At 38.3% G+C, this 10,150-nt stretch overlaps 4 protein-coding genes across 4 annotated transcripts; 2 read left to right on the top strand and 2 right to left on the bottom strand.

Annotated features, from left to right (window-relative positions):
- The first annotated feature begins 1,388 nt into the window (after window positions 1–1,388).
- NijB (Ninjurin B) lies at window positions 1,389–2,063 on the top strand. The gene is made up of 3 exons (XM_017182131.2): window positions 1,389–1,658; window positions 1,719–1,873; window positions 1,932–2,063. The coding sequence occupies exons 1-3, from the start codon at window positions 1,397–1,399 to the stop codon at window positions 2,061–2,063; spliced, it is 549 nt and encodes a 182-aa protein (XP_017037620.1). The 5' UTR covers window positions 1,389–1,396.
- Window positions 2,064–2,080: 17 nt separating this feature from the next.
- LOC108085511 (short/branched chain specific acyl-CoA dehydrogenase, mitochondrial) lies at window positions 2,081–7,061 on the bottom strand. The gene is made up of 4 exons (XM_017182134.3): window positions 6,902–7,061; window positions 6,706–6,811; window positions 3,255–3,733; window positions 2,081–2,928 (listed from the first exon to the last, which is right to left on the bottom strand). Exons 1-4 carry the CDS (start codon window positions 6,935–6,937, stop codon window positions 2,305–2,307), a joined length of 1,245 nt encoding a protein of 414 aa, XP_017037623.1. The 5' UTR covers window positions 6,938–7,061; the 3' UTR covers window positions 2,081–2,304.
- A 624-nt stretch (window positions 7,062–7,685) lies between these two features.
- On the top strand, window positions 7,686–8,499 carry RpL26 (ribosomal protein L26). Its single transcript, XM_017182138.3, has 2 exons — window positions 7,686–7,706; window positions 7,873–8,499. Exon 2 carries the CDS (start codon window positions 7,890–7,892, stop codon window positions 8,340–8,342), a length of 453 nt encoding a protein of 150 aa, XP_017037627.1. The 5' UTR covers window positions 7,686–7,706; window positions 7,873–7,889; the 3' UTR covers window positions 8,343–8,499.
- A 486-nt stretch (window positions 8,500–8,985) lies between these two features.
- On the bottom strand, window positions 8,986–9,770 carry arx (asterix). The gene is made up of 2 exons (XM_017182137.3): window positions 9,516–9,770; window positions 8,986–9,459 (listed from the first exon to the last, which is right to left on the bottom strand). Exons 1-2 carry the CDS (start codon window positions 9,687–9,689, stop codon window positions 9,109–9,111), a joined length of 525 nt encoding a protein of 174 aa, XP_017037626.1. The 5' UTR covers window positions 9,690–9,770; the 3' UTR covers window positions 8,986–9,108.
- Window positions 9,771–10,150: the final 380 nt, after the last annotated feature.

Below are 10,150 nucleotides of genomic sequence, written 5' to 3'. Positions count from 1 at the left end.
AACTACACGTGCTATATAAATCTGTCAGCGGGAGAGGGGGCGGAGAGCGAGGGTGTGGCAGAGAGCGCAAGGTGCTCGGCTCAGAGTCGGCTGCTGAGAGAGAGCAAGCCAGCGTGGGAGCCTGCAATTGTGTCTGGTTGGTTGTTCTTCTATCGGTTCAAGGGGGAAGGAGGTGCCAGGGAAGCGGCAGACAAACGGCTGACTTTTTATGGTCAGGAGCAATAGGGGAAAGAGGGTGAGTGTGAGAGGGGACAAGTTGTTTGCCTCGCGTGACGCACTTGCTCCATAAGGTCCTGCAATGCGACATGTTTTGCGAGGGTAGACACAATACTATTAAAGGATCTATACATTTCAACCCACTTTAAGGTATTTTTAATAAATGAATAAATCATTTTAGCATTTATTTCTTATATATTATACATATTTTCTTTATATTAGATATTATTTCTGTCCCTGTTACCTTATTATTATCCTTGAATTTGGCAATTCTTATTTTGATTTAACTAAGTAATATCTCAAAAACAATAATTATAAACCACTAACTTGTTTTTAAACAAAATTAAAATATTATTTTGCAATTAACTAAAACCCTACATTTTAATTTCATACTTATTTTTTGAATTTTAAATAGACTTAAAATATTTTGCAATATCTTTGTCGAACACAGATAACATAACTTTACAAGTAGCCCTCGTCCTTTTGAAGGAGCAAAAGACTGCCATATTATTTATGTCCACAACGACAGCTGTCTGTCAAGTTAAAAATTTTATTGTCGAAGAATCTATAATTACTTGTAAAAGGTTAACTCGATTTAACTGTCGATGTTTTTTTAAAAGTCCTTTAAATATAGAATGAGGGAGGAGCAAAGAAAAGTTGGATACATGTAATTAGGTGAATCAGCTAAAAGTGACTGCAAATTGTGCTTGCGTTTCTCAGAGATATGTTCAAGAGTTTGTGTGGGTTTGTGTGGATCCTGTTTATTCAGGTCTTGTAGCTTTTTTATGACTTCCCATAAAGAGCGTAAAGTAAAAGGGGTTTCGAGGGCATAATCAATCAAAACTGAGTGAAAATTCTTCAAAATTTGAATTTTAAAATTCATTCTACACACAACACTTGAAGCGTATCTCTTAAATTTTCATGAAGCATACTTTGAGGCGACTGGATTTAGTGGGTTGTTCAACCGGTAGATACTTTTCGGGTCAGCTGTTGCCCCAGTTTTTTCAAAGGGGCTGCCTTGTCCAGTGGGGTCAGTGTCATTCCTTTCTTTTTTATTTATCGGATTTTGTCAACCGCAAACCGCAAAAGTTTAAATGTTTACTTAAAAACATGAAAAGCTTTTTGCATTCTTTGAAAGAAGAATACTTTAAGTGCTTATTGTTTGGTGAACACTCGAACTATGGACAGCCGTGAGGTGAAAATATCTTTGGAGGATTCCCCCAGCTCCGAGGGAAGCTTTGCAAGTACCACTAGTGGACCATGCTGTGACTTAGGAAGTGATTTGGAAGTGGAGATACATGGAGAAGAGGAGGATAAGCCAGTGGAGAACATGGCACTGAAAAGCCCCAGTGATTTGCAGAAATCCAAGAATGCAAAGAAGAAATGTTCCAGCCAACTTTCAGGAGGAAATAGTTATGCCACAAACAAAAATGTGGCTGAAGGTGGAAATATCAATTAAAATATATTATTTTGACCTATAATCTATTAATACTTTCCTGCAGGTCTTATGGATATAGCTTTACTCTCCGCCAATGCAAATCAGTTAAGATTTTTGATAACCTACAACGACAAGGCCTCTACTTACATATACAGCATGATTATGGTGATACTTTCTCTGGTGCTACAGCTTCTAGTTGGAATAATGCTGATATTTAAGGTAAGAAAAAGTACGAATTAAAAATTGGATCATCTGATATATAAAACCTACCCACCAGAGACGCCTGAAGAGAACCCAGAGCCAAAGCTACGAGAGAATGAATGATCTTCTTGTGATGGGAGTTTTCATGATCACAGTTGTAAACATAATGCTGGCCGCCTTCACCACGACCGATGGCAATGCCCATTGATTAAATTATATTCAAAGTATATTTATATATATATATTTAAAATTGTATTTGATACGATATAACAGAAAGAACTATGTAGTAAATGCTAAGGTAACACGGAGAGAACCTTTAATGGACGACCAAACGATCGTTCAAATTTTTCCAGCGGCTCTCACACATAAATGCACTTGACGTATCTGACGTACGATATCTCAGCTTGTGTGGGGGACTTGGATTCGTTGGGGGGGGGGGATTATTATTCCTAGCCCGAGTAATCCTTCTTGATGCACTTGGCAATGGTGCTCAGCTGCATGTTGGTGGTGCCCTCATAGATGGCTCCAATCTTCACGTCACGGTAGTACTTCTCCTGGGGGAAATCGCGGGTGAAGCCCACGCCTCCCATCCAGTCGACGCACTTGATTGCCGCTCTCTGGGCCACCTCGGAGGCATAGTACTTAGCCATGGCCGCCTCCTTCTGGAAGGGCACACCCTGCTCCTGCAGACGGGCGGCATTGTAGGTCATCAGGCGGGCAGCCTCGATCTCGGTGGCCACGGTGGCGATCTGGTGCTGCATCGACTGGAAGTTATAGATGGCATCGCCGAATTGCTTGCGCTCCAGCAGATACGGGATGGTGGCATCAAAGGTACCCTGAGCCAGGCCCACCATCTGAGCGGCAATGCCGATGCGGCCTTCGTTCAGGAAGCCAGCTGCATACTTGTAGCCATGACCGAAGGTTCCCAGGATATTCTCCTCGGGCACGCGGACATTGTCAAAGGTGAGCATGCAGGTGCCAGAGGCCCGGATGCCCAGCTTATCCTCAGGCTTGTTCACAATCAGACCGGGGGTCTCGCGATCCACAATGAAGGTGGTGATGCCGCGGTATTTCTGGAATAAATTTTAGAAAATATCTATAATTAGTTTTGGAATAGGAAAAATGAAAAAAGTAATATTCCTTGTTCTAGATTTAAATGCTATAAAAAAACATGTGCCCACTTCTTTAATTAACAATCTATGGATTGAACTTTGATCTGATAGCGATAAGGTGGCAATTATTTAAACACAAATAAAGATTAGCTATGGAAAATATTATAAGATCGATAAGGTGTTGTGAAAAAGTGAAAACTAGGCTCAGAAAAATAATAGAAGTTTTTAAAAATGACCTTCAGCTATTGAAAAAATTTTTAAAGTCTCAAATATTCTATGCTACTTACATCTTCTGGCTTGGCATTGGCAAAGACCAGGAAGACTCCAGCCACATCAGAGTTGGAGATCCACATCTTGGTGCCATTGATCACGTAATGGTTACCATCCTTCTTGGCCACCGTCTTCAGGGAGAAGGCATCCGAACCTGCACCGGGCTCAGTGAGGGCAAAGCTACCAGCATACTCCTGGGCCAACTTGGGCAGATACTTGGCCTTCTGCTCAGCATTGCCGAACTTGATCATCAGCGAGTTGACCAGAGTGTTGTGGATATCCACAAAGGCAGCCACGGCGGGATCGATCTTGGACAGCTCCTCAACCACAATGATGTTGGTCATGAAGTTGCAGCCACTGCCGCCCAGCTCGGTGTCGATCTCAATGCCCATCAGGCCATTCTCGAAGACGGCCTTAACCACGGAGGGATCGAACTTGTGCTCAAAGTCCATTTTCTTGACCAGGGGCTGGATCTGATCCTGAGCCAGTTTGGCAACTGAAATTGGTAAATTAAATATATTTTTTTTAATATTTTTTTATTATTAGAATTATTAGAAAGTTAAATTAATAAATTATTAAAAGTATAAAGCTTTTTTCAAGATCATAAAAAGTTCTCTTAGTAAAAACAACATAATGATCTTTAAGTAAAAGCTTTAACTAAAGTTTTTAGAAAGCTTCAAAAAACTTTTAACTGCACGTTTTCTTAACTACAAATCGGTCATAAAACGAGTCTAAAGCTTTTTTTTATTTATTTTCTACTCTGTTCTGCCTTTTTTTCTTCTAAGGGGCCTGATGTGTTCGCTATGGGGGGTTCTGTTTGTATAAGTTGGGGTATGTCTCTATATAAACATGTTCATATATACTAGTTGTATATATTGGATACAAATTCTATGTGTGGGTGTTGGAGCGTGTGTCTTTTTATCAGCAGATTCTCCTCACAGTATTCTCTGATCGCGTGGGGCTCTCTGAGCACTTTTTTTTATTTTCATTTCTATTATTCTCGCAGACCGTTTATTATTGATCTTTTTTAAGCATTTATTTTTTCCTGATTTTGTTTTGTTGCCGGTCTAAATGGCCACCAACTGGCACACCCACTAAATTTCTCACAACCTCTTATTCCTGCTTTTTGCATTCGTTCTATGTCTTGCATTCATCATGGAAAGTATTTAAATTATTTACTTAGTTTGTATATTCATTTAGTTTTCCTCACCATATGTGCGATGGACATGGAACTTTTTGAACAGGTGTGACGTGTCCCAAGGAACACAATAAAACAATTTATTTGTCCTAGTTTTGGCAAAAAGAAAGAGTCCTTTCTTTATAAAATAAATTCCAGCTGGATTTTTATACTTTTTTTTTTTTCGATTTTATTAGCTTTTGAAAAGAGGGCTGACTGTACTAGTTTATGGAATATTTTGTGGGCAGCTGTACCAGTTTTTGGCACTCTTTGTAGACAACTGTATCAGTTCTTAAAAAATTTTTAGTTATTTGAATTTAAAATTCTTGTAAAATCTAAAAATCTTTACTGTACTTGTACTTAAGAGTACTTGGAAAAAAATATAAAAAACCAGTTAAACTTTATGCACTTAGCCACTTTGCATTCAGCTCAGATTACGCAACCATCGGACCATTTAGACCCACACACTCGCACCTGAGAATATTTCCATACATATATAGGAAACCATATAGATTGAGACCAACTTAATGTTTGATAAGCGAGGGACAAAGGAATATTTATTTGGCAAAATATGAGTAAAATCATGAGTTGGAAAGGAATATTTATTTGAGAAAATAAAAAATATGATAAAATTAGGGTAAAAAAGTGTAACCTTCCCAACTAGGACTTGGCTGGATGGCGATAAGGAGGTGAGTCCTTTTCGCTCAGCCAATTCAACTCTCTAGGGAAGGGCGCCACCAAGAGCCACGCCCCCGGTTGCCCGGCGTGATCACTAGAACAGTGACCACAGGTGGGCGGGGGGCGTGAAACAGTGGCATTTAATGCTCTATCACAAGTGTAACGCTTTCCGGTTGACGTTGAAAAACCAAAACCGATCAGCTGACTGACTTGTGAAAAATCGAAAGGGTATTAAAATGGGGTTTCATTCATTTTTTAAGGACTGGGAAATTTTTTTAAAGGAAGAGAGGCTTCTGATTCTATTGATATTTGAACTCGCGCTTTGGGTAAGGTCTGTTTTTTTTCCTTGATTTTACCGGCAGCTCAACGAGGAACGCCAACGCCGGCCAAGCATAAGCAACGACGAAAATCGTGGTTGAGCAGCGGCAGCAGCGAAAAGCTATTTTTAGCCCACGTGTGTGAGCGAGCGTTTCTAAGTGTGTGTACACGCCACCCACCCCCTTTTTTTGAGAAATTATTTTATTAAACATTTTATTTGTAGTCTAAAAAACTGCCTAATAATAAATTAAAAATGAAGAAAAATAAATTAGAGCAATGGAAAAATTTTGGTCTTAAGAAAAAGCCAATGATAAGGTTAGACCTTGAACTTGCCAGGTTGGCAGCATATTAAAGTAATATTTATAAAGCTTTTAAGGAACATAAAATATCCTTAAAAATTCAGCCAGCAGAAAATGCATTTTTAAGTAATATTTTTCTTCACAATTTCACTTTTGTCACAGTTATTTATTTTTTTTTGTTTTTTACAGCAACAAATTAGAAAATTTGTACTAAAACAATTTCTTATAATTTTTCACAGTTTGTATTTTTAGTTAAAAAAATATTTTCACTTTAAGATTTTGCCGCTCTATTAAGGATAAACATTAACCTATAAAAATATTATAATTTATATAAATACACATAACTCATTACTTTACTCTTCCCAATGTAAGTTTTTAAAGGATAACAGTATCCTTAAAACAGATCTACGTCAAATACTGTATGACAAAAAAAAAAACATAAATTATATAATTTTTGCGCACCCACCAGGCAAGTTAATTCAATTAACTTCTTGGTCACTATAAAGTCAAATCAAATAAAGGCAAACAATAAAGAAAATCATATACAAGTAACAAAGAAAATTTCCCCAAAATAATATATAAATTAATATCAGCAAGAAAATCCTCCAAACCTGCCGGGACTGATATTAAATGACATTTTACTTCCACTATCAAAATAAAAATGTGCTTATCTGGCAAAGCAGACTACCCCTCCACTCTCTGTTCCCCTAACTAAACACACTTTATCAGCAGAAAAAAGGAAAAATAAATACTCGAAAAATAATTTTACCTTCTTTATATTAATGCATCCTAGTTTATAATAGAGAATTGAAAACAAATAGTAAATAACAACAGGGGCAGCATCAATATGCGATGCTCGGAGTTACGTAACAAGCAAGACTAACTAAACACCATAAAAAATATATAAAAATTCCGAATAGCAAGTAAAACACGCTTATCGTTCTGGGGTTATATCTAGAACTTGCAGAGATCTATATAGTTCAAAAGGTAACTCACCAGTCTCCTTCATCATCTTCTCGTCGTCGGTGAGGAAGGTGAGCGGGGGAGGAAGACCGGTCGCCGAGGACATTGCTGCATTTTGCTGACGTGCCGCATTAGCCAGCTTAACACAAAAAATATAAAAAAAAATTAGACCACAAATTAATATAATTAAAGCCATAATGTCTCTTTGGGGGGCGTGGCATACACTTACCATGCGCACGGGCAGTTTCTTCAGGCTGTTCATCATCTTGATTGTGTGGTGGAAATATTAATTTAATCAAGTGGCCAAACTGGACTACACATAGGTTTTTAGGACCGGATCAACACCACAACGGCGACCAGTTGCTCAAACGCGAATGAATCTCCATTCTCCAGCAGCAGTCGCGATCACCGAAGAGCAAGAAGATTTTCAAACTCAAGCTTTTCACCACACCAATTTAAGTTTTTTTACGAAGCTTAAAGCAGTTTAGTTATCGATTCTATAATTTTAAAAATTCTGTAAGCATACTTTTTATACAAAAAAATAAAATATATAGAAACCCTAATAATATTCGTATTTCCCCATTCCTAAAAAAAAAAATATATATAAGTAAGCATTACTAAATGTTATTTAAATATTAAAAGAAATAGAGTAGATCAATGTAAATAACGGTGTGTGGGAACACGAGTTTCACTTTTTTTAAAAATTCCAAACGTTCCTCACAAATGTGCTGTGTGAGAAGACATATTAATATTGTTATCGATACTTATCGGTTTGGAAAATTAAAGCAAAATTAAAAATAAAATAAAATATGTAATCTGAAAAATCCAAAGTAATTTCAAACAAGAATCATAAAAAGTAAACTTCCAACAAACCAAATTATTTTATAATAATAAAATAAGGGAGAAATCACCACATAAAGTCAGCCGATGACAGCTCCCAAATATCGCTTCGAGTATCGCCCCATTCCGGCTTTTTCCCATCGCTAACCGCGACCCAACTGTCAAATTTCTTTCTTTTCGTTGTTTTTACGACGGTAAGTGCGTTTTCGTGGTTAAATTCGTTTTTGGCCTGCCATCCCTTCATATTATTAAATATAAACAGTGAAAAAGGGGGCAGAAGACATGGCCAGACTCGAAAACGTAATTATTTCGAATTTCCGAGAAACCGAAATTGACGCCGTGCACCCTTTTTGTTTACAGTCCGCAGCACAAGCAAGATGAAACTGAACAAGTTCGTGTCGTCGTCGCGCAGGAAGAACCGCAAGCGCCACTTCCAGGCTCCCTCCCACATCCGTCGTCGGCTAATGTCCGCCCCGCTGTCCAAGGAGCTGCGCCAGAAGTACAACGTGCGTTCCATGCCCATTCGCCGCGACGATGAGGTCCAGGTAATCCGCGGCCACTTCAAGGGTAACCAGGTTGGCAAGGTTGTCCAGTCCTACCGCAAGAAGTTCGTCGTCTACATTGAGAAGATCCAGCGCGAGAACGCCAACGGCACCAACGTCTACGTGGGCATCCACCCCAGCAAGGTGCTGATTGTCAAGCTGAAGCTCGACAAGGACCGCAAGGCCATCCTGGAGCGTCGTGGCAAGGGACGTCTGGCTGCTCTCGGCAAGGACAAGGGCAAGTACACCGAGGAGACCGCCGCTGCCCAGCCTATGGAGACCGCGTAAATTACCGGCAAACAGTCTGGATCGCAATCGCCTCTGTGACGTCACTGTTTACTGTTTTTACCGTAACGATTAGTGTAAAAAACAAAAACAACTAAAAAATCGCGTGTGAAAATGGCGCCATTCTTTAAAATAAAGAACAGTTGATTTTTCGCAATAATTGACCAAGTTTTGTTTCCATTTAAATATGTATTACAAATGTTTTCAATGGTGTTATCTTGGATCTGGCTGTGGATTTATGTATATTTGCTCCAGGTTATTTTGTTGACACTTCTTGATTATCTTGTGCATTGTTTAATAGAGTTTAACTTAATTAAATGAATTAGTGGAAAATATTTCTTGGTTTACATATGCTTTCATAAATGTTAAATGCCTCAACTTAAATTTGTGATGAAAAATAGTAGAGATTAATTTGTAAAATTACAATAAGTCTTTAAGGAAGTGATTATTTTCTCAAAGATTTATTTAAACAAGTTGCTAGAAATTCAATGTGGGCTTTTGCCAAGGCTTAATTTTTTATTCTAATAGAGTGTCAAATTTCTTCTGGCAGTATCTCTATTATACTTTTAAAATTGCTTGGCTGGTTTAGGCGTTCTGCTTTCAGATTTTGGAGTAGCAGGGATTAGGAAAAGTAAATTTACACATATTATATTAAGATGAGTTTATATTTGGACACATGTTGATGGTTTTTTTTTATACATAAGTATCTATGAGCTATGAGAAGGCACATAAAGGGCTTTGGTATTTGTAAGATCAAATGTTCTTATTCTCAGTAACGGCGCCCTGAACGCTGCTTGTTGGAATTGTAGGGAGCGTGACGATTCTCCTCGCGGTTCTTGCCCTTCGCCGGTCTCGGCTCCTCCTCGTAGTCTGCGCCTAACTGGCGTTTGTTCTCCTCCTTAATGAATGCCTTTCGCTGCGCTGGGAACATTCCAGTGGGCTCCCTCACAATGTTGGCGGTGGCGCAATAGGCCATAGGATTGTAATCGGGTGTGTCGTCATCGTCCCAGTTCTCGTCGCACTCGATTTTGGCATGCTTGGTGTCTTCGCTCAAAACGGCAGCTGCACTGGTCTGATACTGGACTATAATCTTGCGATCGTCGCAGATTTTAAGGTGTGGCTATAGAAAAATTGGGTTTTAGGTGGCGTGTACTTCATATTTATAGCATAACTTACATAGTATTCTGGTTCTGGGATCAAATGCGCCTTATTGAAAGGGCAGACCATTAGATTTACCGTGTCCTTGTAGAGCTCACGACACTTTATGATGTGCTGCTGCAGTTTCTTGCGCAGCATTTTGTGCGCCTTGTTGTACGGACAGTATACCATATCGGATTCATCGCAGTCCATGGTTAATTAATTAAATTCAATTGAGATGAATTTCGAGATTCTGACTTTTTGTTTATGCCTCGCTTCTTGCAGATAAAGTGTTGGTAAGCGTTGGAAACTCGGCAAGCCAGTGCTGTTAAAACTCAAAAGCCGTCCGATAGTTGTCACGTGTGAAACACATAAAAAATATATAAATATAAAATATATATGTAAATAAATGTTGATTTATGTTTATTGTTAATATAGAAAAATAAATAAACATAATATAGGGTGTTTACTTTATATCAATTAGGAGAAGCATAGTTAAAATAAGTCAGAATTCCCTTCTGGTATAACATATATATTTATTAAAAATTAATATATTATGTATTTGTAGCCCTAAACTTTATTTTCTTATATTTTGCCTATTTAATTTAATTTTATATCGAACGATATATCGTATACACAAATGTGCCGTGACCCAGTGCTCATCCCTAGTTTTC

This window comes from Drosophila kikkawai, chromosome 3L (assembly GCF_030179895.1).
Source record: "Drosophila kikkawai strain 14028-0561.14 chromosome 3L, DkikHiC1v2, whole genome shotgun sequence".
Lineage (NCBI taxonomy): Eukaryota > Metazoa > Arthropoda > Insecta > Diptera > Drosophilidae > Drosophila > Drosophila kikkawai.
Note: the sequence above shows the minus strand (reverse complement) of the source record. Positions and strands in the feature narration are given on the sequence as shown.

What these genes read in the sequence shown, in the direction of transcription:
- LOC108085511 (XM_017182134.3), bottom strand. Translation starts at nt 6,937, where the DNA reads ATGATGAACAGCCTGAAGAAACTGCCCGTGCGCATG. An exon ending in AGAAACTGCCCGTGCGCATG is followed by an intron (nt 6,812 to 6,901) that starts GTAAGTGTATGC and finishes TTTTGTGTTAAG; the next exon opens with CTGGCTAATGCGGCACGTCA. An exon ending in GAAGATGATGAAGGAGACTG is followed by an intron (nt 3,734 to 6,705) that starts GTGAGTTACCTT and finishes TACCAATTTCAG; the next exon opens with TTGCCAAACTGGCTCAGGAT.
- NijB (XM_017182131.2), top strand. Translation starts at nt 1,397, where the DNA reads ATGGACAGCCGTGAGGTGAAAATATCTTTGGAGGATTCCCCCAGCTCC. An exon ending in AAACAAAAATGTGGCTGAAG is followed by an intron (nt 1,659 to 1,718) that starts GTGGAAATATCA and finishes ACTTTCCTGCAG; the next exon opens with GTCTTATGGATATAGCTTTA. An exon ending in GAATAATGCTGATATTTAAG is followed by an intron (nt 1,874 to 1,931) that starts GTAAGAAAAAGT and finishes CCTACCCACCAG; the next exon opens with AGACGCCTGAAGAGAACCCA.
- arx (XM_017182137.3), bottom strand. Translation starts at nt 9,689, where the DNA reads ATGGACTGCGATGAATCCGATATGGTATACTGTCCGTACAACAAGGCG. An exon ending in TCCCAGAACCAGAATACTAT is followed by an intron (nt 9,460 to 9,515) that starts GTAAGTTATGCT and finishes ATTTTTCTATAG; the next exon opens with CCACACCTTAAAATCTGCGA.
- RpL26 (XM_017182138.3), top strand. Translation starts at nt 7,890, where the DNA reads ATGAAACTGAACAAGTTCGTGTCGTCGTCGCGCAGGAAGAACCGCAAG.